This window comes from Solea senegalensis, linkage group LG1 (assembly GCF_019176455.1).
Source record: "Solea senegalensis isolate Sse05_10M linkage group LG1, IFAPA_SoseM_1, whole genome shotgun sequence".
In the NCBI taxonomy this organism is placed as follows: domain Eukaryota; kingdom Metazoa; phylum Chordata; class Actinopteri; order Pleuronectiformes; family Soleidae; genus Solea; species Solea senegalensis.
The window spans coordinates 24,555,347-24,582,796 of record NC_058021.1 but is presented as its reverse complement, the minus strand read 5'-3'; the positions used below and the strand labels follow the sequence as shown (position 1 = coordinate 24,582,796).

The window sequence follows — 27,450 nt, the reverse complement described above, 5'->3', positions numbered from 1 at the left end:
AAAAAATATAAATCTAGAGCAAAGAGGATTTCCAAAGAGACAAGAAACGGTAAAATGGTAAAACTAAAGTGAAAGTGAGCAGACCGAGACATCAAAGTAACCTTGATATTTGTGCTAAATCTTGTATAGTTATAACAGCTTTAATCTTCACAAAATGATTTTACCCCTCAAATTTAGGCAGTCAGTTCCTGTCTCTGTGATTGTCTAAATTCTGTGTGCACTCTATTAAAGACAACTCAGTGACGCCATAGTTCTGCTCATTCCCATATCCGTGATGTGTAAATACAAAACGCTCAAACAATCAAATCTAAACTAACTTTTAAAGAATCGGGAGACACCCTCACCTGGAAGTAAGAGCTTTCACACAGGATGTCGTTGCAGATGTCGAGGTGGTTGTGAGCTGACAACAGGGTTCCTTCACCTTGGACTTGCCCCTCTGCAGTGGACACACTGAGCTGACGAGCTTGGGCGAATGATTGGAGGTAGTGGGATGCCACTGTCCAGAAGTGCAGGTCTGACTCATCCCCAAACAACCTGTGATTTACCACAACACATTTTGTAATAATGCTGGAGCAGTTATTCAAATGGCGCAGCTTGAATCAAAACACCACTTGGTTTTCTAAGTAATGTGTCCACTAGTTCCATAGGACATACAGTAGGTCTTCCAGTCTATGTCTGACTTTTCACATCCCTCTGCTTTTTCTTATGTTACTCTTTTTCTTTTACCACATCTGCAAAGACACACAGCTGTTGCTAGGCTACTTCTTTGCCACATTAACAACAGCAGGGAAACTAGGAAAACCAAATCCTTAGACATAATTATGAGCTTACGTATTAATGGTACAAAAGGTTCCCTTGGACTTTCTAGGTAAATTGAGCCTTTGGTAATATAATGCAAACAGAAGAGGGAGTGTTCTGCATTTCTGCTCAGACTGGCTGTTCTAGATTTGTCAATTGCTTGAGGGAAAGGAAAACTGGAGCAGAGATGACATCAGAGTTGCTGACACAAGCTCTCACATCATGTTTTTTTTAGTGGAAATTTAGAAGTCATGGGTGTACAGTGAAAGCACAGCAAAGTCTGTTATGTGGCAAATAACATGACAGTTTAAAACCTAAATTATTTAACAGCACATTTGGCTCCTAATTTTGCATCAGTATGCTTATCTTTCCCTATTAATACACACAGCGGATGAAGCTAAAACGATGATATAAAAAATATACAACCAAGCAGTTACTGAGGATAAATCATTTGCAAAAATGACCTAATTATGTCCCGTTTGGCTGAATTATATTGCGATCATTCAGTGAACCATGGTGAGGCCAATATCTATCCTTACAATTAATCCATTTCACCTACTAATCAGATTCTAATAAAGAAACTCAATCTGATTAAGGTTGATATTCAAACACACAGGAAGATGTTATTTGACACAAGTTCATATGCTTTGCTAAACAGCTCCTTTTTTTTTACAGTAACATAGTAAATGACAGAGATAGTGAAAATGTGTTCGATCTTGAAGAAGTGTGATTAGTCATTCAGACCCTTGTTCATACCTGGCCTGCATTAGAATGTATCGCTATATGTGTATAAATCAAAGTGAACATTATTGCTCATCTGGAAATACCAAATGCGTTTTAGTTTTTGAAGATGATGAGTACGAATGGACTGAGTGAATCCATTTGCAGTACTAGAATGAAGTAGATTTAACTGAGTCTGATTGATTGGATGTTCCTCAGATGCATTCACACTTAAGATTAGATCAATCAAGTCAGATGTTGAATCCATGTATTATCAGCTGTGTATTATTTTACCATATAGACTCTATAAACAAAAGTTTTGGTTGAGGTCAACCAGGATATAATGAATAGCCACCTAAGGGCAACTCCACTGGTTGAAAAGGAAATACATTTGAATGGACCTGAGCCTACTTTTCACTTGATTTCCATCAGTAAATATTTTCCTGAGGAGTTAATGGTCTAAATCAATTGTTTTGTTCTTCTACAAAAGAACATGATTTCGCAAATTATTTCCCCATTTAGGTGGAAAGAATGGCATATATGAGTGGACACCAATGTGATAAACTGCCTGTTTGCAGGTGACGTTGGTGAACTTCTAATTGCGAGTTCGGATTCTTTTGGGTGACATCATGACCGACTGGTCAAGTCCTCAGGCCTTAGACAGATGTGAATGACACACAGATCTGTTTGCCGTCTACATAGACAACAAACTGTCCTGCATCCATGAGTTGTGACTCACCGTGAGACCAGGAGGCATCGCTGTAACAGACTCAATTCTGGATCCAGTAGCACACTCTTCATATCACTGTGGATTTACAGACTTACAATCAGAATATAGTGATAGCCAAATACGCTTCTCAAACACAGCAAGCACAATGTGGCTGTTATAAGAAGGCCTGCTGTCTAAATGCAAAGAGCCCTCAGACTGCATCTACTATCAAACTTTACATAACAACAGACAATGGCAAGCACACACACACAAACACACATAAACAGTATATGCACCAACTTGTCATTACTGGTGTCAGCATAATGACAAAATCAAATATTGTAGTTTGCAGAGTATAATTACAACTACAAAACAGCAATAGAGTAACAACTCACTTAGACAAGGAGTTAAGCTGCTCCTGGATGAGGCCTTTTATCTCCTCTTTCTCATTGTAGTCTCTGAAACAGAGGGATCAAACTCAGTCAATTATGTCTCCCTAAAATAAAACCCGACCTGAAATTAAATTGGCGGCAGAAAAGCTGCTTGTTCAGAGAATGTACGGAGTCAGGCAGAAATAGATAGCTCTATTACAGCATTTATGCTGAAGTCAGGTAAGCACCTTACGACTGCTGCTAATATAGCTGCCTGACTCGTGATAAGGCAGTCATGTGTGGTTAATGAATAAAAGCAGTGGGAAACAGCGCCAAGTTAAGTGGAGCATTCTTACACCAGAAAAACAAAAATGTACTACAAAGGCGTTTTTAATAAAGGCAAATTAACTCCACCGCTCACATGCTATGCTAGTCTTGTGATGGAAAATACATCTAGTGAGCTGCTGCATGAGATAACACACATGTCTTAAGCCTAAGTAGCTCGTTGTGTGCAATATAATGCCTATCAATTTCCAAATGCTGTTCTTTATGGAGTCATTTAAATCCCAAATCCCTATCATGGAAATAAAGTTGCTCTGTAAATCATTTTTACTGTGCATCTGTGCACCGAGCACTGTCACATCTACTGTATGGCCGGAACTAGAAACAAACAGTGAACTACAACAAATGACCTGTGTGCAGAGGCATGCTCTAACAATACTATGGAAAAATGTAATGACATCAGAAAATACACCAAGGCAAGTTCTGTATCTAGTAGAAATGGATTTATTTGCAATAAGTCTCTATTTCATACAGAATATTATAATTGTATTACTGCATTATCATTAGTGCATTAGATATTTATACAATTAGTGTACTCACAGCTAAACTTTGTTACAAAAATAGCCTCTAATCTAAAATGATACTGTACTAAAAGTGTCCATAGTATGTCTTAATCTCCAGGCTGATCAATGCACATTTTGCCAGTTTAAATGCACTTAAAACCATAGCAGTTCTGCTTGTTTACTAATGCAAACTGTGTGGACATGAATAATTGAAACTACAGGTCTCTATTAATGTGTTTCTCAGCACACTAGATTTGGCTGTAGGGATATGCACCAATATCTATGTTTTTATTTTACAGCCAGTGTACACAACTAAGGATTGGGCTTGATTAGAATTTACTGGGCCAAGAAAATAAAAGAAGGCACTGGTAAGCCGATACTCATCTTGCAAACTGGCACAGGGCAACTCAAGCACTAAAAAGTCTATTTACATCCTGATGTTTAGTCCTTCACTGAGCTTCCTGAGGGTGTACACATTCAGCTTTTCTCCAACAGAAGAGAGTGCACTATCAAAAAAACATGGGTTTCTATGACAACATATATCTTGACATCTGACATATCACCAGGATGTGCCAGGATGTTATCGCCTCGCTTTTTAATACTCTTTGGTTGATATTGTTTTTTCACCACAAGCGCTAGATACACAATGCTTGCCTTCGCTTTTGCATCGATTATCCTGTAGCTACTCAATCTGACAGTCATAGAGCAAAGAGTTGTGTTGTTGTGTAAATACCTAACGGCAAAGCTTGTAGAACATACACTAATAAAAGAACACCGCCCACTGTCACACAATTAAGTAGGCTGGACTCATTTATGGCAATGTATTCAAAAGTTGGGCCTTACACTTGAGTTATGTCCATGGTGAAGGTTCCTGACCAGGGCTGCAGAAGCAGGAATGCCTTGAGGGTTAGAGCAGCTCTGGGCACTAGCAGGTAGGGACACCACACTGGATCTGGACATGTTCCCCATGAACAGACAGATAGAACAGTTAGTTGTAAAAAGCCGTAAATAACAACACAGTTGGTGTTAAATTATGTATTATGTAATTTAAAAAGCATACTATGACAGGGGAATTTACTAACTCCAATCACAATTTCTCTTTCCTATATTTTGTATTTTATTTTAAAGTTTCCACTTCACCCTGGCTCACCAGTAAGGTCTTGTTCATCCATACGGTAGCTGGCAGACTTCATGGCCATCTCCAGCACACGAATACAGCCATCGTCAGAGGCCAGAACGACTTTGTCTGATGTGCACCAGTCAATGTCAAGGATACGGTAGTTCACGTTGCGACCAACTCGTGTGCTGCTGACCATTTGGACCTGTAAGACAGAAGGGCCAAGGTGGCTCAACACAAGCTGTCACCTAATAGCTGCTTCAACAGCATCTGCAAGGAGTCTGAATAAAAAGGTTATTCAAATAAAAGAAGGAAAATTGGAAGATTTTTGGATTCAGTACAAACCTGCTGGATGAACAAAAAAACGTGTGGTACTGTAAACTAATTTATGTTATGTTTAAAATGATACACAATGGAAGACTCATTGGACAAACCATTTTTTCCAACCTTCAACCTTTTTACAAGGTGTTCCCAAAACCCCCTCTCTGGCACTTAATGCAGCTGTATGGAAGTCAAGTCAACACAACCCAGCTGTCAGCAGGGCACTGAAGCATTTCGTAAATCTCTCCTGCATTTCCTCTCCTTCCCCCTCTCCTGCTCTGCTGCTGCTGTTGTTGTTGCTCCTTTCCCTCTGCAGTTTCATCCATCTGTTGTCTGGGTTTAACAACTGGGTACTGGTGAAAACTGCCTTATCTCAGCTTCTCCCAAGAAAGTACATCCCTCCATCCAGACAATAGTGCTCCACTGAGACCATCTCCCTCCACCCTTGCATGTTGCTTAATACACCAGAGGACGTCCACATTCATCTGTTCTTCAGTTTTTAACATTCATTGTTGCTGGGTAAGCTAATAAATATTTCAGTGGGGAATAAAAACACTCTAGCTTTTGACATGAGATGAAATTACGAGCTGAAGTGCAAACTAGCCAGAAGGCTTCTCAGATGAAGTGTAATGAAACATGTGCAGAGACAGGACCTTCTGGGTAACATCAGTAAACAAAGTTAAGGAGAGAGCGAGGCAACACAGAGCTTACAGAAATCACAATCATCCGTCCTGCTGTGGATTACTTATGTCATCAAAAAGCATTCGTGCAGCATCTGTGCATGTGCACTCACAGAGCAACGTAACTGTTCAACACACCAAGACAATTATTACTATTGGAAATGCTTTGAGAGAATATTAGTGAGAAATATTGTAGTGCTTGATTAATTAAGAGAACTAGAGAAACACATCATTTCTCTCACAGTAAATATATAACACTGCGGCCTCTGTGCCTTTCTTTGAGTTATGCAGCGTGGTGGGATGAAGTATGCTGAAAATTAACAGTGCATTCAAAAGGCATTTAGACTCCTTTGTTTTTTTACACATCTTGTTATGCTGCTGCCTTTTGATAAAAACCAACATCAACTTGCAAGAGATGATGCACGGATCCTCACCTCTTTGGTGTCCCAGACCTCTGCTCCATCTGTGTACATCACCAGCAGCTTTTGGTTACCCTTCCCTGGTGCAAAGCGAATCTTCTTCACCCAGCCACGATGTGTCGGTATTCCCCTGAAAACATCCAAACCGTCACGGTGTTCATCAATTGTTTTACTTGGTTTGCAGTTTTCCGACAAATTGTATTCTACCGTCCAGTTATTTGTTTCGATCCTTGTACTGAGGTTAAACATTCACACCCATAGACCAAGCATCAACCCACAGACATTCTGCTGAGGTTTAATATTCATTGCACATAGATTATTGCACTCTGCCAGAAATTAAAAGCAAAATCCTAATATTCAATTCTCACCTGGACAAACGAGCCTTGAGGTCCCAGAAGTTGAGATTGCCATCCACATCTCCGAGCACCAGGGTGTCACCTTTCCAGGCGATGCAGGCAATACTGCCCATACTTCCCTACAACAAGAGAAATCATCTTTACTGATTTAAGCTGTTAAAGGACAAAAGGAGGAAAGAGAGAGACATTCATCTCGAAATCAGGTCAAGTGTGATTATCATATGAAACAAACATGACATCTGAGCAGGGCTGCACAAACCAGCAGATGGAGCACTAAAATGAACATATTATGTTTCAGATCCCCCTTCGCTGTGCACTTTTTAGGCAAAAGTATGAAGATCATCCATCTTCCTAAAAGAATATTTGAAGCTTTAGGATATGCAAGTCTTTGAGCAATGAATCTGCAGCTGTCACAAAGATAAAGCTTTGAAATCCCAAGGTAAGCCTCCAATGTGTGTCTTTGTGGTGTGAATAACTGAAGGTAGGAAACCACGCACTGCTTTACATTTCTACCCACCGCTCAAAAATTTACTTAAGAAATTGAAAGTGGCTTTATTTGTATTTATTTATCTTTTCTTATTTCTTTATGGAGCAAAATCAATTTGGCAGAAATAGTGAACAGATAACTCATCTCAACATAATAACAAGTCACAATGAGACAAAATCTTGTGGTGACTAATGTTATTCAAAGCCACTGATAGGGTCGGTAAACATGTTTAGATGTATGCACTCCACTGTAGCTTTTAAATGAAACATCTGCCTCTCATGGCTTCACGGTCAAAAACTTGTGTGCTCACCACTGGCCCCTATCACCTTTTCCTGCTCCAGTGAACACCCATACAAATACATTCAGGTGCAATAATTCATAATGGCTGCAACACCTCTAAACGGCCAGATAACAGCTTTGATTCCATGTTATTCTAAGGACAATGGACTAACCACAAAACACACCTCAATCAAATGTAATCAACTGTAACACAAACAATTGAATGCAAGCATCCAGCTTGAATCTGCTTCTAAAGCAAATTCAAGCAGGGTTTGACCGGTCACTCTCTTGTTTTTGTATGCTTATGGGTGCTGATGTGCTTTTGTTCTTTAGTGTTTTTTTTTTTTTTAGCCAAGAGCTAAATAGCGTTCATTTATTCGACTTTACTTTGTGTATTAGTCATTTGTCAGCACCTGTACAGCCTCCTTTTGTTATATTTCCTCGTGCAAGTGCACACTCCTTGTTTAATTAAACTCCTGACTTTCCCCTAAACCGCTCCAGTTGTCGTATTCCACCTTATTTCTAATTCCAATCACATGTTACTGCTCTCCAAAACGAGCCGGGTCGTAAAAGTACATTTGAGATGTAGTACCTGTTTCTCTTTCGCTGAGCCCGAGTCATGCTCTTAACTTGTACAGAAAACACATGAAAAACACTATCTGGGACAAACTGATGGCCAAAGAAGCACTCCCACTCTCATAAAAAAAACATAAAGCAGCAGGATTTAGATGAAACTTCACCTTGATTCAATGCACTTTGCTACTGCAGAGAATTTTACCACAATTTGTTAGGAAGCCATAACCACACACACAAAGATGTTTATTATATAGAGGAGAAAGAGTGGCTAGCAAACAGGAAGCAGTGTTTCAGAAGTAGAACTTTGAATGCAGATGCTTGATCTAACAAACAGCACAGGATCTTATCCTGCATCCTCTTTGAGAGTAAAAAAGTCTAGTAAATACTATAAAAAGACGACAGGTGGAAAGATGCAAGCACAAAATGGGTATGAACAAAAAGAAAGCAAAGTAAATGACGAAAAACGGGAAAAAGATTGATGATGGTGTGTAAAGGTGATAGTGTACATCACGATTCTGAGACAAAGTATTGATTAATAGATTTGACTGATAACATGTACAGAGAGACAAGAGGATAAAAGGTCAAAGTATTGATATGCAGAAGGTGAACAGGAAAAAGAAGACAAGGTTTAGAGCTCATGTGCGGAGAGAAACTACCCAACATTAAACTGAAAGGAGAGAGAAGCGGGAAGGAATAGCTCTACGCAAGGATCAGTTAGAGAGACATAAAAAAAGATACGAAGTCTCGAGACTCACATCAGGGGGAATTCGAGCACCATCCTTGACTGTGTTGCCCTCTACAGTGATGTGGTAGACTTGTCCGTCTGTGTCAGTGAATACAAAATGCTCCCTGGCTGAGATGGCTTGGCTGGTCTCTGACTTGCTCTCGGCATCCTGTAGGAGACTGTAGCAAAGAAACCGAACAAATAGACGTTTGTCTTCTTTTTTTTTTTACACCCTTTTCAAAGTGGTTTTGGCTAGATATCTTTGTCTTCTGCTATACACCAAAGATTGTTTAAATTAATTTGGAAAATGTAAATTATGACTTCATCAAAACAATATATCCACATATAGTGTTAGCTGTCTGATTGTAACTCTGTGTTACAAATCAGTTTGTGAAAAATATATAACAGAATAGATAACAGAAAGGTATCATTTGAAAAAAGATGGAAAGACGATGGATACATGTCCAAAAAAGCTTACAATAATAGATACATAACAGAAACAGCAACTTGTGTACAACAGTACAAATGCAAACTGAGACACTGTCCAACATTATGAAAATGTTTACAGCCACATTGTTCCCTTAATATATATTAATTTATATGGAGGGTAAAGAACACTTGAGTTTATATTACATGGGTGTAAAACTGCTGATGATTTTATTGATGTCTTCACTTCAAAGTATAACAAATGCAAAATGTCTTGCAAAAACAAAACCAAGAACTAAATTCTTATAGGTTATGATGCTGACCTGATGACTGAGGATTCAACACTGCACTGCTCAGCATCTGACACAGTCTGCCGAGCCATGGCCTCCCTTGCTGCCATTTGCTTTTTCTTTAGGCTCTTCAGGTTGTGCGACGGAGACCACTCCTGTTTTACGCAGAAAAACACGCAAGGTTACGGTTGTATGATGTGTGGGCGTTTACGGTGATAAACACCCATGAAGTATCAGACACATTTTCAGTTGTTGACATAACAACACACCTATACAGAGAGATACAAAAATCACACAAATGTACAGCATTTACAGTAGATGCGTACATAAGTTAAACTTTAGCATGCAAAACAGCGGTTTTCCCTAAGCCTTCTTAACTGCTGGAGCACTGTGGCTGTGGTCTAGTTAACTCAAGGTTGTAATCAATATGGAAATGAACAGCAACATGGGGCTGGAGGAGATGGCATGTATTATTAAGGTTCCTGGCATTTTTATTCATACTGTGCAGGGTTTTACAGCCCAATGGTAGGTTTGCCTAGCATAACTCTCTTTTTATGAGTATTCCTCTGGCCTAATGAAGCCACTGTTCTTTGCTGAGCTTAGGAAAAAAACATCAGACTAATCTTTCAAATGGTCCACACAAACACAAGATAGGGGAGGGAGTCAACAAGTATAAGGGACTATAACCAATGGGAAGAAGTCAGCAACACCAACATTGTGTTTTGTTGAAGTAATAATGTAAAATGGAGATATGTAGATATCCAGCTGTGGATTCACACAAAAACACCGGCTGGAAAATGCAATTTCTGTTATATATATTCATTTAATACAGTGCACGGCACCTTTGGTTTAAGGACAAGTGAAGGTTATTGGTAGGTAAATTTATCATTACCAGTGCAGTAACAGTGGGGAAGTTCTTCGCCATTTCCCGGAGAAGTGTCCCTGTCCTGATGTCCCATAGCTCCAGGGGTTTGTCTCTGAAGACCACCACCAAATACTGTCTGAGGATGGACACCACAAACGTACATGTCTGTCAACATTAACTGCCAACCTTGTGTTTATATAGTACAATATGTTTGGTACACTGATTCATTATTTGCGCCTTTTCACAAGAACCTAAATGCACCAAGAATTAATATTTGCAACAATCATTTATTTGTTTTTGATTATCTCATTTGTACTGAAGTAAAAACGAGCATTTTCTTGCACATCTGAATCATTTATTCAGTCTTGCGACTCGAAGTTAAAAAAAATGCCCACGAGCAAAACTAAGATATGGTCGAGAGAGAGAGAGAAAGAGAGAGAGAGTGAGAGAGGAGCGAGAGAGACGGATTGATTGTTGTTAGAATATGTTGCCCTTCAACATAAAACAAAACATATTATCATATCAATAGCAAGCAAATATTAGCAGAAAAAAAAATGCTATTTTATTCTCATTAATATCACAAACTGGTTAGGATACACAGTATTAATAGAAAATTAATGAGCAGGAACACTGCATACCAAGGATGAATATATAAAGGTTTTTAGGGATAATCATGAATAAACAACCTAACTGTAATAGTGGACATGTGCTTTCGGTCTTTTAGCAGACTACCAATAAAATTTCAGATCAGGGTATAACCATATTTCCAGAACAAAAGGGGAAAAAACAGGGAATCTTTAAACTTTAAAAGGTATCGAATTAAATGTATACAGACAAATGAAGGTAAGCAGTGTGGTGGCTTGAGGCAGGTAAGAAATGCTCTATGTGGGTGCAAATACTTCATACAGAATGTGCATTCAGAGGTGCATTTCATAAGCGCATTTCTAAGGTAAGAGCAGAGAGCTTCAGACAGGCTGTGATGTTCGTATTTGTTTTTGTTTTTTTTGTGGAGGTGGGGGCACAACTCACTTGAGATGGGACACTTTAATCATCTCAATGGGTGGCTCGTCGTTTCCTCTCTCGCCTCTGAATGCAAAGCATCTGCCTAGAAAACACAACAGACACGGAGAGAGAAAAGGTGACAGAGGAGGTGGTGATGGAAAGCAGATGACACTATCTTTCTTTACACCTGTGAAAAGACTGATTCTTCTCATCTCCTTTAAGTTCATGGTGCATCATGATTTCACCTTTTTTCTCCAGAGGGAGAAAGCTTTTCACCCACTGAAGCACAATATATGCAGAGTGTCAAGGTGCCCCTTTTAACAAAACAAGAATGCCCTTCAGGTGTATTGTACCATGTTTGCCTTGGAAAATGCTGATCTGATTTTGTGTTGCACATTTAGTTAGGAAAGGTGGTCTGTTTTAAATGTCCAAGTAAAAGAGCAGTCTGTCATGATTTGGGAAAGGGGGGTGACCTCCAACAGTTGAGTTGAGAAGACAGTTGGTGTGTGTACCAGTGGGGCATAAGGTAGCATATGGTGCGTGAAAAACTTTGGAGACCTGTGGCTTATAAGAGGCTAATTCTTTACAACCCTCCTGTGTTTTCACAGTCATACACAGTGGATGGGGTTGTATGCCCTGATTACAAAGTGCTAATTATGGCATGTAACTCTTCAGACTCTCGATCAACTAAGGCTCTGTACATGTGTCAAGCTGATTTCATCTATGAAAAGCCTCAACATGTAGCTTGTTCAATCAGAATTCAATCTTGTTTTTATTTCTCCATGTGGTATAAATAGCCACCTATTAATAGGACATGTTGAGATTTGATACTGTTCCTAGTGCTGAAACAAAGGAGAGAAGATTGATAAACAGACAGAACATGTCGGGGTTTCAGCTTGTTTGCTTGTCAAGACTATAATAGAACTTTCTGTCCTAATTTAATTTTAATCTTATTCTGCAGTAGATCCACAGGCAAAAGGGAAGTCAAGGGACACACAGTGGAGAGATGGGAGGACTGGGGGTGTTAGAGAGAGACACCTGACCCACCAGAACAACACACTTCGTTTTAAGATCCCCTTGGTTTGCATAATACATGCTGAAGATAGTGTCAGTTTATGTGAAATACTACCGTGTGTAACTTTAAAATATAAACAAAAGTCCATGAGATTCACACCATTGTAAAATGAGTTCACACAATGTTGATTAAGCCTTTCAGCTTCACACAACACTCTCTCTCTCTCTCTCTCTCAGTAGATCTCAACATTCCTGCGCCGCACACTGGAACTGATTTGTTTAATTTGAAGACAGAGAGGGGGAACAGAAACAATGGCCAATGAAAACAGACAGCTGCAAACAAGTTGAAGTATAGTTGAAACACAGAAGTTTCAGAACTGAGTACAATTGCACAAAAAAAACCAGTTGTTCAGCTGTTAGATGGGATAAAAGTTTCTTGCCCCTGTTAGCCCCTGCACTACTGATGCATGCACAACCATTTCCTCATATAATAGCATTGTTTGCCAGAGCCTGTTGTTCAGATGAGGGACACTGCCTATATATAATGTTAGTTTTATATTATATGGAGGCATTATAATATTAACAGCAACATAAGCAAAAATCATCAGCAATTACACAATGTAGCTTTAAACATGATGATGAACAAAAGCACGTGTCAACAGTTTTATTTCTGTACGGAAACTCACAAACAAACTTTGTTTTTAGGTAAGTTTAGGTAACTTAGTAAGTGCCATTTCCCTGTCTAATTTAATACTTGGTTTCATTGTTTTCTTTGCAACCCCAGAAATTATTATTAACCCCAGGTTGAGAATCACTGCCTGAGAGGATCTCAATTACTTCAACCTAAAACGAAAAACAATTAGGTAGATGTGTGTTTGAAGGAATGTGTGTCTGTAACCAAGGCTATTACCGTGGGCTGTTAATTTTGATGACTGCTACAGAGACTCTTTGAAGAAGTGACTTCTCCTCACAACTGTCTTGAAAGAACTGGGTATAAAGGCTTTGTGACCAGTTATTACAATGACCATGGTTTTTACTGTGCCGGTAGAAAATGTTCATACTACATAGCTTTGAGAAAGTGCTCATTAATTATTTGTATGCAAAAACATGTTTTCAAGAAAATCCTTTAACCAACTCTGCCTGATTACAATAAAGTTACTCTCCAACTCTAGTCCCCTGTATAGCATGTATATAGTATAACATGTAACACTGTATATTTCTAATCCCTGGAGGAGGCAGAGACACTTTCATGTTGGTGCAGTTATTCTATAGACCCATCAAGAGGCTCTGGCAAGGTATACTGTAAGTCACTCTGCAGGAACTCAGCATAGAATCTCATTTGCAGAGCTTGCTGTCCCTTGGTGGTACCCAAACACTATTTAGCTTGGACCTAATTTGGAGTTGTGTGTAAGTATGCCCTTGGGGAAAACAAAAAGAGTATGTTAAGCCCTTTTCTTAACCAGCAATCTAACTATACTGTTGTTAAGAAGACCCTCTTATTATGCCGCCTTTGCTTATTTACAGTGAACCAAATAAGATGACATATTGCTATGCCAGTGTGTGATTTAGAGAAACTTTCACAACAGCACCGATGTCCGTCACACATGTCTGGTCACCCTTATACACAGACATCCATTCAGCTCTATGGCTACCCCAGCGCTGGCAAGAAGGTGGAACAACAATGCCACCAGTACTTCAGTGAACCACATAGACACAGGAAGACAGTTAAAAGGAGGAAGTGGTAGATTAAAAGCAGATGCACTGTTCTGTGTGCATTATTGTTTATTTTATTCCTTTGTAGCTGAAGTTATCCCCTCCAAGCGATTACAGGCCATATGTGCGTGCGTGTGTGTGTGTGAGAGAGCATCTCACCAGTGGGCAGGTCGACATGCTGCAGTTCATTTCGTACCAGGCCCATGTTATTGGGGGCAGAAGTCGCAAAGGACAGGAAACTGGTGAGACTCACCCATTCAATCCCCCTAAGGAATGAGAGAGCGCACAAAGCGAGAGAGAGAGCAAGAGAGAGATATGTATTACTTCAATAAATAATCTACATCCTAGCAAAGTACATCTGAGACTACTTCTATATAATGGTATACTAATACATAGAAAATCATGTCAGCAAATATGAGAATGAGATATTAATATTTTTTTAAAGTGGGTACAGCTCAGGGAGACCCCACCCACTAACTCTCTGTAATGAGAGGGTAAATAGCCACATGATTAATTAGTCAATTTCACCGCTAAAAGTAAATGAGATGCTGAAAGCCAGTTCTTTTTTGGCATCGCTGTGCTTGGGCAAGGTCTGCTGGGCTAATTTCCATAAGCACCTCTGCTCTACCCAACACACAGCTTTGAACTATTTCACACGACACTGGAAATAACAGCACTCTACAGAGATATTTTTGATATTACAGCACTAATGGTAACGATATGAATGTCTGGTGGGTTCATGTATTATATGATTGTGTTATTCATCTATTGTAAAATGTTGTCCTAGTGCTCCACTTTTGACGATTGCATATACTTAAACATGAAGGGTCAAGTAAACAAAAGCAGCTTGCGACACCAAGCAATTACACCATGTGTAAATACTTGCACGCGTTAACAAGTGTGAGCACAAGGTTCCACCGCTCTGCAGCATCGAGTGAAAGATGACAAGCTGAGGAAGATGCAGCCGTTCCGCATCATGACCGCAAAGCAAATCTACAGTGACCTCAGAAACCAGACTTAATCACTCACTTTAATCCACACATACAGAAAACTGTATGCAGTGAGACTTCAAGTATCTCATGTTGCACAGCTCATTTAAGTTTGTTGCAGCTTCACATTTGTGTATACCAACTTCACTCATTAAAAAAGCATAACTCTGCTCGAACAGATGATGTTTGCTTCCAATCAATCTCTGAACAACATTAATTGATTCAATCTCGTGCCTAATTAATCATGGTGAAATACTTTTGCTGCTCATTAGAGAATACTAACTAATGAAGCACAGCCTGTTGTTTGCTGCTGTTTTGTTGTTGCATTGTGGGAGACTGCATTCTAACTTCATGCCCCTTCAGTGTGATCCACCTTTACCACCATAATTTACCAGTACATTGAGCAGAGGCCAAATGAGACGAAGGAATCTACTAACAAAACAGCCCTGAAACGAACCGTGAGCACACCAATGCAATTAATTTTTTTGAACCTGTTTCATTAGGAAAGTACACATTCTTGACATTAATCGTGTAAGCTTAATTAAACTTTAAACAACGATAACAAAAAAATTACAAAAAATACTTACAACTTAAAAATGAAGGAGCACACATGTAGACTAATTGAATTAGACAAGATATATTGTCTCGTCCCATCTGAATTTCTGAGTTATCCCTCGTTCTGACACTTTCTGTTGTGATCGTGGTTAATAAAAATCACAGTCACTGTCGATGTTGCCAGCTGACATCAAGGGCAGCAGGAGAAACACTGGGGAGTTTTCATAGGTCATGGCATTGATCTATTCATGATCCATTAATATGCAGTACTGAGCACAAATCCCATAATTATTTTTTTGCTTCAATTTGTATCAGATAGACTTTCCAAACTAAACGGCTCTTAATTGTAGTGGCAGTCCTCTCATTGATTCCTAGAAATGCCATCAAAAACTGTTCAATAATACTCTTTGTGTTGGCTCAAACAGAAGGAAAACCCTTCCTAATATAGTATATTGCTCTTCACTGAATGGTCTATTTGATCTGTGACTGACAGGTTCATTAATTAGCCAATTAGGCTTGGGAGAATAGTGGAGTAATCAGAGGTTATTAGAATATTACAAGACATTTGGCTTAATTTCTACAAACAAACCAAGTAAGTAATTTATTTCAAGTGAAAATAGAAATGAAATGTATATATAGCACGCATTTCACAGAGAAATAAATAGACTTTCATCCCTGAAGACATTTTGATTTGTCATGGCAGGAAACAAGTACAAGTACACAAGTGTAACTAATAGCATTGATGCTGTTCTGCTGCGCTGTTACAGTGAAGTAGCATGCTCAACACCAGAGCACGACACTGATGTAATGTCACATTAGTCACATGTCTGACATGTTTACTGTGAGAAAGCATGCTACATTATAAACTATGCTTGTGTTTGCAGTTGATTTCTTCTCAGTTATTTGTGAATTGGCAAATCTGGCAATAACAGTATGTTTGCGACTGCAAACTGGGAAAATATTACACCACTTACTGCATCGTCAGTTTTACATCAGCATATTTGGGGAGATATCACACATTAGGTTGAATATCACTTATCTAGGACACTGTCTTCCTCTCTCTAATCCAAGTACATAAAACACACACACACACACACACACACACACACACACACACACACACACACACACACACACACACACACACACACACACACACACACACACACACAATGTTCTGCACTGTAGGCAAAGAAGGTCACATTTTCTACTGCATCTAAACTCGCTAAACTCTTCTTGTTGGGGTAAACACATCAAGGCAACTATGCAGTATTTTCTTTGGCTCCTACATGTCTTTTAAAACCACCCTCTGAAATTGATCAATTTGAAAATGGTGCTGAGATTTTTCTGTGACCCTTGCCAACATATATCACTATATATAAATATTTAACAACAATCTTGATATTAGTCTAGATTTTTGTTTTCATTAGCTCTTGTGATTCTTCTATAATTATTCAAGTCAAGGCAGCTTACTCAGCTGAAGCACTAAAATATTCAGATACAACCCCTATAAATCAAGCCAGGGAATTATTGCACTTAAACACACAAGGGCTGATGTGAATGCAACTCTAATTATGTAAGTGCCACTTGCCTCCACCAACACTAATTTGCCTTGAGCTGACTGACCTGTTTAATCTAACATGTCATGTGATAAATATTTCACCTGGTAAGAAGTGAAGTGGGAAGAATGGAAATGTCCTGCATTGTTGAACCCAGGCCTTACCTGACTTCACAAGAGTGAACGCTGAGTTCCTTGTGGAGGAGACCACTGGTCAGGTTATAGACCAGTACAGACCCATTACTGGTGCCTGAAAGAGAGAGACGAGAGGTCACAAGCCATAAATGTTCAATTATCCTTGCAGCATCTCACCTCCAGCAGCATCAGAAAAAAAAAAAAACTGGCTTTATCTTACACCTGGCACAAAGCATTGCACAGGACACTGTTGGAGGATTGCTATCTTGAGGCAGCAGTAAGCCACTGACCAACAAAAACACGGTCTACAGTCAATGGTGCCGTGTTTTCATGCTTAATTAAACGGTGCGTTAGATGTGCCAACAAAAGCGGGTTTACAATGCAATGCATGCACTAAACAAACAGGGATGCTCTGTGCACTCCTGTATCATCACCTGTATCATTAACTTCTGGCCCTTGTTCTTAACTTCAAACCTGACTTTAGCACATTTCTTTAAAGTTCCTTGAGTTTTCTGTTTTAAACACTTCTTATTCTGCTGAATTTGTCCCAATAGCTTGCTGTCCAACCAGCCTCAGCCACACGGAAGGCACACAAGCATTCTCCACAGCAGAGAATGATTCACTCTTGCACGTGCCAGAGACAGGTGCAACAAGCTTTTAAAGAGAATGACAAGCGGAATTCTGATTGGCTTAATTGATGTTATACCCAAAACACAACTACGACTAATTCAAACACTAAATACTACCGTGTGCCTCACTTATTGCAGAGATTACGTGACATACAGTATAACTAGCAAAAAAAATGCACTTGCACCACACATTTAGATCCTGCACTGTAGAGAAACACAGTAGGCGGAGAGACAGCACATCATACGACAATTCACAGCCACAGAATATAACAACATTTCATATAATGCTGAGGAAACAGCAAAAAAAGAAGAAGACATGATGCAGGCGACATATGACATAGATCAGAATCTCATCCTGTTTTGCAGTGATGTTTATACAGATTTGTTCATACTGTAGCAGAGAAAATGTGAGCAAAACCTAAATTTTGATTTGTATATCTATAATTTAGATAACTATACTGTAACTATAAAAACTAAAAATATGCTGGGGATGGTTTTATCCATTGGCCTGGTTTAAATTCAGTCATATCAAATCCTTACTAAGGAGCTCAGGAGGTCCACTTTTTAAGAAAATGCTAAAAAAAAAGTACTTGCTTACTATCTTCCAGCACTTAAGCACAGAAATCTCCCTGAATAAATCCCTTAAATGATTAGGAAGGATTTTATTATTTATGATTCTGTAGAATGCCACAATCATTTCTTTCCATTAATGGGAAAAGCAAGCACGTGTAAATACAACAGCTGAAGTTACAACTTTATAATGGAAGCTGAAAAATGCAAAAATGACAGTGATAATAATTGTTGCAGTAAACTGCACAGCTGTGGAAGCAACTCATATGTTCATTTTCATAATGTTCGTAAGGTTTCAAGCGTTTTTGGGGATTCTTTTTTATTTCTGTGATGATTAAGAGCAGGTGCAGAAATATTACTCTATGCAACACATTGCTCAGTCTGCTCTTGGCTAAAGCATTACAACCACATGCTGACACCACATCTGGAGGTGGTGATAGCCAATGCCCACAGGCAATGCCACATGGGCATGGATTATTTATGTGTATGCATGTCTGTCTGTGTGTGTGTTTGTTCTCCTGCACCCTGTGTAACCAATGGATGGCATGCAGTCTGAATATTTCCGCAGGAGTTAGACAAACAGAAAGATAGATAACAAAGCACATAATCCTCTCCCTAAACATTTGTTGTGAAGATGATCAAGAAGACGCCGCTTCATATGGCCTGAAAGCTTATGTGACTAGAACGGTAATATTTAGTAGTCAGATATATCTACTTATTTAGTCAGAAATAACTAGTCTGTTTTTTTTCCCTTTTCTTGTGCCCCAGGTTTAACCCGTTATATGCTGAATTAAGATGGCTTCACAATTAGTGTTAAGAGTGATACTGATGTTTTCATCCTTAAAGTTAGCCTAATGTTAAGACTGCAGTCAGAAATCACTACAAAGTATAAGAAACATTAAATTGCATCATTTACTGAATTACATTTAAATCGGAACCTAGACAAGTAACTGATTGGTTAAAATAACCAAGCTGATACAGACAACCACAGCTGATAACACAATCAGTTGAACCCAGCAACACAGGTAAGTGTGAGTTAGCAATCATAAAGTGCATCTTAAAAGGGAAGCTTTGAATATATTATTTTGTGGTCTAAAAATACAATTAAAATTTCCACTGACAGCCTACTGGAGCTGTCACAAAGCTGTTATAATCAGTCCATGTGTTTGTTGTTTTGTTTATTGCAGTGCATGCTTCGGCTGGCTATTAGAAAATCAAATCAGCACACTGTTTTTATTTCCCACATTTGGCAAATGACATAATTTACTCACATGCACACGCACACACACGTATGCACTGTATATTTTTGGATATATACGTTTTGCTGTAACTTATTCCCCACATATCAATGGAGCAAAGAATAGCTGTCAAGCAAGCATGAATGAAAGAATTTCGCATATTACCATCAGAATATTAGAAATGCATGTTGGTTAATCACTGAATATGTGCAGGTCACTGAATAAGAAAGCTCTGGGTCTTGGTCTGGGTGCAGATCTGTAATAGTGCTGTCAGGTCTCATACAGAGTACAGATTATCTCGTGCAGATATTCAGAGAGGAGGCCAGATAGCAGTGTTAGTAGGCAGATGGGAAGGTTTCTCAGTTTCTGTAACCTCTCTGCTTGAGCCAAGGAAAGGGAAGTGTGGAAAACAGAAATGGAGACAACTGAGACAAGAATCCCAGCCCTCTCGCTCTAATTGTAATGAAACGGTGGATGGCAATTTCAACCCCCAGTGCTTTTACACTTTCAGCATTGAGCTCATGTCTTGCTTTATTTGCACCTAGTAGAAGGTGTTAAAGCTTGGTTTCCCATGGCTGTTCCTCTGACTGGCATTGCATCACCGAGACTCAATAGATCCCTTTTCTAACTAAGTTTCTTCCTGGTGCAGACACTTTCAACCTGCATTAGGTAAAAACCTAAGGATTAGGTAAAAACCTAAGGATTAGGTAAAAACCTAATGCAGTGTGTTTCCGGGGCCAAGGAAGTGACTGAGCTGCAACTGTGAGGGATTGGACATGGATTGATCTGGATTTACTGAAAATGTGTATGATCTGGGCCTTGATATACAGGAGAGGTTATGATAGAGAGGTGTCATCAATTGCACCTGTCACGGTACCAACCCAGGCATCATTACTGTGGAGGTGTCACTTGCCATTGTAACCAAGGAACATATCCAATTTATGCACTTTGCAATGCAAAGTGTAACATTTTAAGGTTCTAAATATGGCTGTTTTAAACTGTACCTTACATGTTATTGTAACTCCACTGTCTTGCTGTGATGCAGGCCTTACTCATAACCAACAACATTAAGACATTGACTGGATAAGAAATATACAACCCTTGAGATGCCAGCTTAGTTAAACACACTTCGCCTTTTGAAATGCCAAGACATACTCTTCCCTTTTCAACATAAAAGGCACATTTTATCTTAAGACAGTTCTCCAAACCAAACATTCACAGGAAGGCATAAAGAACATTCAACAAAAGGGATATTTCAATAAAGCTGCTAGAGACTGTTAAACTACTTGACTCTGCAAGACTACAGTGGGGATGTCATGTTCTACTTAGATTCAGAAGGCCACTGGGAACCAGCAGTGCCAAGTGATCCCCACACCATATGCAGCAGTATGTGCTCCTACTACCTACCTGCTCCAGAGACTGTGGTTCAAATCCCCTTTTATTTATTGTCACTTTATCATTTTCATTATTATCTTATTATTTTTTGGTTTGGTTAGATTTCGGACCCAAAACTATCAGAACAAATCACACTGGTCCTTAACATAATAATTAACAAAACAGTTAGGTTAACTTATTATCTCTTCACCCTTAAACATCCTCACAACCACAGCTCTAATGGCAGAATTGTCCTTTTTCGATTTATTTTTACAGATGTACTTCAATCTTTGACAGGGCTAATTTGAAACAAGTGATGAATAACGGTGGTGGTCACCCCTTAAGGACTTTTGAAGACATTGCAGTTATGAAAGAATACTGTGAAGATAATTTAAGAGATCTCTGTTAATCGAGAAAATGGTTGCAAGATGTGTCTGGTGAAGGAGTAATTATTCAACTGCTTTTATGTGAGTCTAAAGGAGGCAATGAATCCAAGGTATGATTAATTTACGTGGTCTATGTCAAGGGGAGTGAGCGCACCCTATTTTTCAGCTTGACATCTAAACTGGAGGTTTGCTACATTGGGGAGAGAACAGCAGTATGACAGGGCCTTAAATGGAATTTAATGTCTCTGTGTGATTGCACACACACGCACGCACACTCTCTCTCTCTCACTCACTCTCTCTCTCTCTCTCTCTCTCTCTCTCTCACACACACTTTATACAATTCAGACTTTCATAATGTTATGCATCATTACTGTGTGAAGATAAGGGAACAGCTTCTGAGGAAAATTGCTTGGCTGATCTGAATCAAATAAATCCAAACTTTCACTGCCTCTTGCTGTTGCCTAGCAGCTGTCTAGGGGGAGTAATAACAGAGGGTGATATTTCAGATTAAGTCAATGCCTTTTGCATCATTTGTTGGGACCACACAGTAAGAATCAATTCAATTTCCAAAGACAATGCAGAAGAAGACAATTTCAAATATATCAAGGGGTTTTGCCAAACATATCAGCAGGTTTGAAAACCCTTTTTTAACTGCAACCAAAAAGTTTACATAGACTTTGCATAATTAGCAGTGTGTTACATTATGTTCAGGTCCAGTGTTTAAGACTTACAGCCAGAATTTATCTAACTTTTGTATTTGTTGACCTACAAAAAAACCCCCATTGTATTCACGTTTTCTCAAAAAAACACACAAAAAAAACTTAAGATAAGTGCAAACATTTCTGGCAGATTTAAGTGACAACACAGAAACTACATTTAAAACCATTCCTTGTTCCACACACTGAGAAGCTCCAAAGTCTGATGAGAATGCTGGCACATTATGGGATCCACACAGTTTGTCATGTTTCAAGATATCACCCAGAACTCTCTTATAATACAGACCACAGCTTTAATACAGATTCCTAAACCCATACAGTTGCAATGCCTTGCTCATTAGTAAGTTTAGTAGCTGTATGTGTGTGTGTGGGAAGCATGTGAGCGGTGCATTGTTACCTACCTACAGCCAGAAGTGGTTGGTAGTGGTTGATGTTTTTGGTAGTAAGTGGTGGGCACATACGAATGGCAAATGGTGGCAGCGGCAGACCAGACAGCAGGCCAGTCAGAAGGAACTTCAACTGGACCTCTTGCTGGTTGAATGATGGAGGAAAAGCCTCTCCAGCTATCATGGTCTGGCCTAGAGGTGAAACAACAACATTTTAGGTGAATATTATACATAATAGTACAACTCACCCCACATGAATAATGTTATTAGTTGACCACACCAGTCCACAGTCCACTGAAGCTCCGTAAACGCAACCGACCCGCTAACTGTCATCATGTCTAATTCAATACCGCCCACACCAATGAATAAAAGCCCTGCGACCCGACCCATATCTGTGATTACAAACACACAGCCTCTTATATTAACGTGCTTCTTGTACTTGCACATTTGTAATCCAAATTTCAATTAACTACAGCCGACAATCCAAATTTCAATTAACTACAGCCGACAATAAAAAACACAAATTGAAAAAAATAAATATATGTATACACACAAAATATAAAAAAGACATTAAAATGAAAAAGTTAAAGGAATGCCTCACACACAATGATTGTACCGCTCCAGTATTCCACATTCATTGCACATACCAATGGAGCCATGCAGTGAGTGCGCAAGCTGTCTTTTTTTTCCCCTTCGTTGATGCCACAGCGGCATCTGACTTTGAAAATAAGAGTATTTAAATAAAAGTGTTGACTTGACATGATTTATTTTATAATGCAAATCTTAAAATTGGTGTGTTATTGGTACTTTCATGTAGCTGAGACATAGGCTGAGGAATAGATCTTATAAGTTTCAGCACAGAGCTAAGTGTGCAGTTATTTATTTCAATTGTAGATATTTGTTGCAGAGCTCATTAATTAATGAAACTTTCAACACAGCAACTTAGTGATTTTTACTGCAGCCTGAAGCGAGCAGAAAACAACCAGTTGTTTGTTTCATTAAGCTGCAGCCTCTTATCAGGTTTCCCAGCTCTAATTATACTACTCAATGATGTAGTAGTGTGTTGAGACAACTATGCCAGAGACCAGGTTTTACACAGGAGTATCTACAGATTTCATTCAGGTAAATGTACCTTCATAATTTGATTACATTTCTAATATCAGGCAGTCAAAAATTAACAGCAGTATGAACTTAAAAATGCCCCCACAGGTCCCGAAATGTTTAAAATAAATGATGCCACCCTATTTTTTTTAGCGGAGCTTAGGTTTGGTAACCATGCTCTTCATAATTAGACTGTTTGACATTTACCCATTTGTGGTTGTCAACACCTTTTTTGCTTTTGCATATTTGCTGCAGAAGTATGGAACATTCTGTGAGGGTGCAAAATCCTTGACATTATTAGTAGCCGTAATTTTGCTATAATTTCACGCCTCATAATAGCATAACATTTATATGTGTTGTCTTTTTAAATGAGCTTCATTACAGCTTAAAAAATATAACTAAATAAGATGAGGACATAATTACAAAAAATAGCCATTATGCAGTATTACTACAAAACAAACCATAGACCATGTGGAGCAAATGGAAATAAGAGATTAAGTGGAAAATATTCTTCTAGGAGGTAGCAACAAGGATGCTCTCTTTATGTCAACCAGTCAGGTCATAATAACAAGGCTTTTTTTTCATTTAAACATTCTGAAGGTCAGTGACACAGAACTCAATTTGCCAACTGTCAGACAGACATATTGCTGTAGGCTGTATGTTAAAGAGCTAAACCCCACTCTAGTGCCAGGATAAGTACTAGTGCTCCACCTCTCCAAGGCATTCCAATCACTGGTAGCTTTACTCTCCCTGAGAACTGCAGAACATGTATTTCTAGAAAGCCATTTCTACTGCACACCCACATTGATCTTTTGATCGGCAGGAGGGAGGGAGGGAGGGAGAGAGGGGGAGAGCGGGAGAGAGAGAGAGAGAGAGAGGGAGAGAGAGAGGGAGAGAGACAGAGAGTAAGCAAAGGGATTATGGTATTAGATTAGTGTCAATATTTTCAAACACACTTTTCATGAAGCAAACAACACTTTTTAAGAAGCAAATAAAATATCGATTTCATCATTCAAAATATTGTATTTTATTGTTTGAAAATACACTTGTTTTTTTCACTCACCGATTTGTTCTTTACGCTCATTGATTTGTTCTTTGCAAACTGGGTGCATTCATATGTACTTAGCTGTGTCCACATTTGATCAAGTCTCTTAGGACCATAGACTCTATATAAAACTGGACATTTTCTTGACCATTGTAATATCAGCTTTTGAAAGCAGAAATTGACAGACCTGCAACCGGGCTCTTATTGAGCCAGCCGTCAATCTCACTAGAATCCAATCATGTGCAATGCTTTAATATCTATTTTCCTAATTTGGCTGAATACCAACACACAATGATGCTGTAGACCTCTGCATTCAACATGGTGCTTCAATCAGCACCATCATCACTGAATACCAATGTGCTAGTTAAAATGGCCTCCATGGAGCCATTACAGTCCCACTGCCAAGCCTGACAGGTCAGTAGATGGTTTTAAGTCACAAGTTTTCTGTTTTTGATGTTTATCAGAGGTTTGCATCTTGTGTTAAATCCTCTAACGCTGCCACCATGAAGTTTTCTTTTGATCTCTGACAAAGCAACATGTCTGGCTACATCCTGAAGAAGCATTGCTGTTCTTCAGGCAAAAAAGTTGGTTTCTTCTTCACTTTTCTTTAAGAAATAATTGATGTGAGACATGTATATTTTGTGACATTTTCATTTACTCGTTGATGGTGTTGAGTGAGATGCGTATAGTCGTACCGATCATGCTGTTGAGAGAGAGATCCTGAATACTTTTTTGGTTTGGACCCAGTGGAGCTCCACAGAATGACACAGGAGAGTAGAGTGGTGATAGACCCGCACTGACAGAGAGAGGGAGAGGGAATAGTAATTAAAAATGCTTCTTTTTTTTTTTTTTTTTCTTTTTTACTCAAATGAAATGGCAAACATGCATTATTGAAAGCAAGTGTTATGAGGAGTGATAAACTGATATTGCTTGTTCAAATGATGAATGTGATGTGCTTTTTCAATCAATTTTACTGACCCAAAAGGGAAAGAGCAGCAAATGCAGAAAATAAGGTGAGTACTGATTTGTTGTATTGAATAGATATAATTCATTAAACAAAAGAGGGGGACAAAAGAAAAGAGAGGTTTCCTAAAATAAATAGTTTCATGGCCACTGACACAGCTTGACATGCTGGCAGTTTGACTTAAAACGGGTACAATAACTTTGGTAGGAACACTGTGCACCAGAGTGCAAGAAAGTGTTCAAATATCAGTGTAATGTAGTGTGAAAAACAACTGCTATCATCTGAGTAGTTCAGACACAGAAATCCCACCAGTCTGAAACTTCAAACAAATAAATTCTATTAAGACCTGTTTTCCCAAATCAAACTTATTTGCTCCCAGGCAGAAAAGCCTCACATAGCCTTACACATGGGGAGTGTCCCATCAAAGCAAAGCAGGGCTCATAAACCTAATGAACTCTCTGCACCCCGACATGGACTTGTCCATAACAGGACCAAACTAAGGTCAGAGGATTATGTAGTTTAAAGTCACCTTACAGAGTAGTCAAGTGTTTTACCATTAGCTAACACCTAGAGAATTTAATTGTAGCTTGACAGAAACATTTGCACATGTGTGTTTGCGTATACCTAGGATTGGCAGCAGCTTTGCCAGTGTGGGCTTTGAGCTCCCACATCATGACTCTGCCGTCGCTGACCATCAGCCCAGCGCTGTTTTCATTGACAGGGCAGATAACCATTCGGTAAGGCCGGACTGTCTTGGTGACTCGGATTGCATCGCACTGAGAGCGAAGGTCATACACAAGCTCCTGTACACTCTGTTCTGGGTCTGAGAGAAAGAAGCGGAGATGGAGAAATAACCTGAGGAACTGAGATAAAAGTTATAGAGAGGTTGGTTGGCTGACATTGAGGGAGGGTGGGAAAACAGAACATTGCGAGATAAAAATGGGTTAGATGAAATCGGAGCAAATAGGTCAAGACATGGGACAAAAAGAAGGAGAATATATGGAAGAGAACATTGGGTAGATGTTAACATTAAAAGGGAAGAGGATAAGAAAGAGAAAGGGCAGATGACAAGACTTATAGAAAGTGCAACTGAGAGACCAGTGTATACAATTTGTAAGTACAAGCTACAGCAGAGTCAAGAGATACAAGAAAGGATTTAAAGAGATAAGAGAAGAAGAAAGACCATACAAGAATGAATGAGAGTACTACAGACTCACAAAAGGATAATGCATACAAAAAAGACAAGCAAGATGATAAAAAGATTACGTGAGATAGAGAAAGAGATTCGGGTGAGACAATGGACTCCCATTGGACTATAACACTATACATAAGATAAGGGAGACTATAAAAGGGCAATTGGCCAGTGGAGCGTGGAAAATACAAGCTCTGACAATACTATAATTTGACTGAATAAATGTTGACAGCGGTAGCAGTGGTTTGTGAATGAGTACAGTACATTCTGGTATGTGCTGTATGTGTGTGTTTCATACCTGCTGCCTCCTCTGTGGTGGTAGTGGAGCGACAAACTCTGAGGGTGATACAACCATTCTCATGGAGACAGTAGAGAGCATCCCGCTGAGCACAAGGAATAACCTTAACAAAAGGAGAGTCGGGGAAACGGGTGACTACACATGTTTGTAATCAAGTTTGCCAGCTGTCTTTTTGACAGGCCCTATCATTGACAGTGCCCTAAGTAAAGTAAGAAATCACAGCACAAGTGTCCTCGCTAGTTTCAGACCAGTGCTTGATGGTTTTCACGCAGACTACATAACCTTGAGGTGCAAAACTTGCACCTCTCGTTCGGAAAGTGTGTAGTACAGATGTGCGTCTGTCTATATAGGTCCCCGTCTTTCCTCGGCTACTGGAGCTTCCAGACTGCAGCTTGGATTTTTTTTGTTAAACCTGTGTCATCAGTCATGCAAATTGGCTGTGTGACAAGCACTTCATAACACTTAGGGAAGACAGGCAATGGTCGAACAGACCCTGGGAGGCTGTATAATACTCCTGTTCTCCTGCTAACTTACTTCTCACTTACAAAGTCTTGTTCTTAACATTTGTACAATGTAATCATGGATAATACAGGATCAATGAC

General features: G+C 39.2%; 1 protein-coding gene across 1 annotated transcript in view; it reads right to left on the bottom strand.

Annotated features, from left to right (window-relative positions):
- wdr11 (WD repeat domain 11) overlaps nucleotides 1-27,450 on the bottom strand; it is a 43,361-nt gene that overhangs the window by 7,510 nt on the left and 8,401 nt on the right. Inside the window, exons 7-23 of the mRNA XM_044028260.1 lie at nucleotides 26,849-26,951; nucleotides 25,983-26,181; nucleotides 25,090-25,190; nucleotides 22,264-22,440; nucleotides 16,980-17,064; nucleotides 13,872-13,978; nucleotides 11,013-11,088; nucleotides 10,011-10,119; nucleotides 9,152-9,273; nucleotides 8,434-8,581; nucleotides 6,349-6,455; nucleotides 5,996-6,110; nucleotides 4,594-4,765; nucleotides 4,287-4,395; nucleotides 2,623-2,685; nucleotides 2,258-2,323; nucleotides 345-534 (exon numbers count right to left, since the gene is read on the bottom strand). Of these exons, the coding sequence (XP_043884195.1) occupies nucleotides 345-534; nucleotides 2,258-2,323; nucleotides 2,623-2,685; nucleotides 4,287-4,395; nucleotides 4,594-4,765; nucleotides 5,996-6,110; nucleotides 6,349-6,455; nucleotides 8,434-8,581; nucleotides 9,152-9,273; nucleotides 10,011-10,119; nucleotides 11,013-11,088; nucleotides 13,872-13,978; nucleotides 16,980-17,064; nucleotides 22,264-22,440; nucleotides 25,090-25,190; nucleotides 25,983-26,181; nucleotides 26,849-26,951 (2,049 nt within the window). The remainder of the gene's footprint in view (nucleotides 1-344; nucleotides 535-2,257; nucleotides 2,324-2,622; nucleotides 2,686-4,286; nucleotides 4,396-4,593; nucleotides 4,766-5,995; nucleotides 6,111-6,348; nucleotides 6,456-8,433; nucleotides 8,582-9,151; nucleotides 9,274-10,010; nucleotides 10,120-11,012; nucleotides 11,089-13,871; nucleotides 13,979-16,979; nucleotides 17,065-22,263; nucleotides 22,441-25,089; nucleotides 25,191-25,982; nucleotides 26,182-26,848; nucleotides 26,952-27,450) is intronic.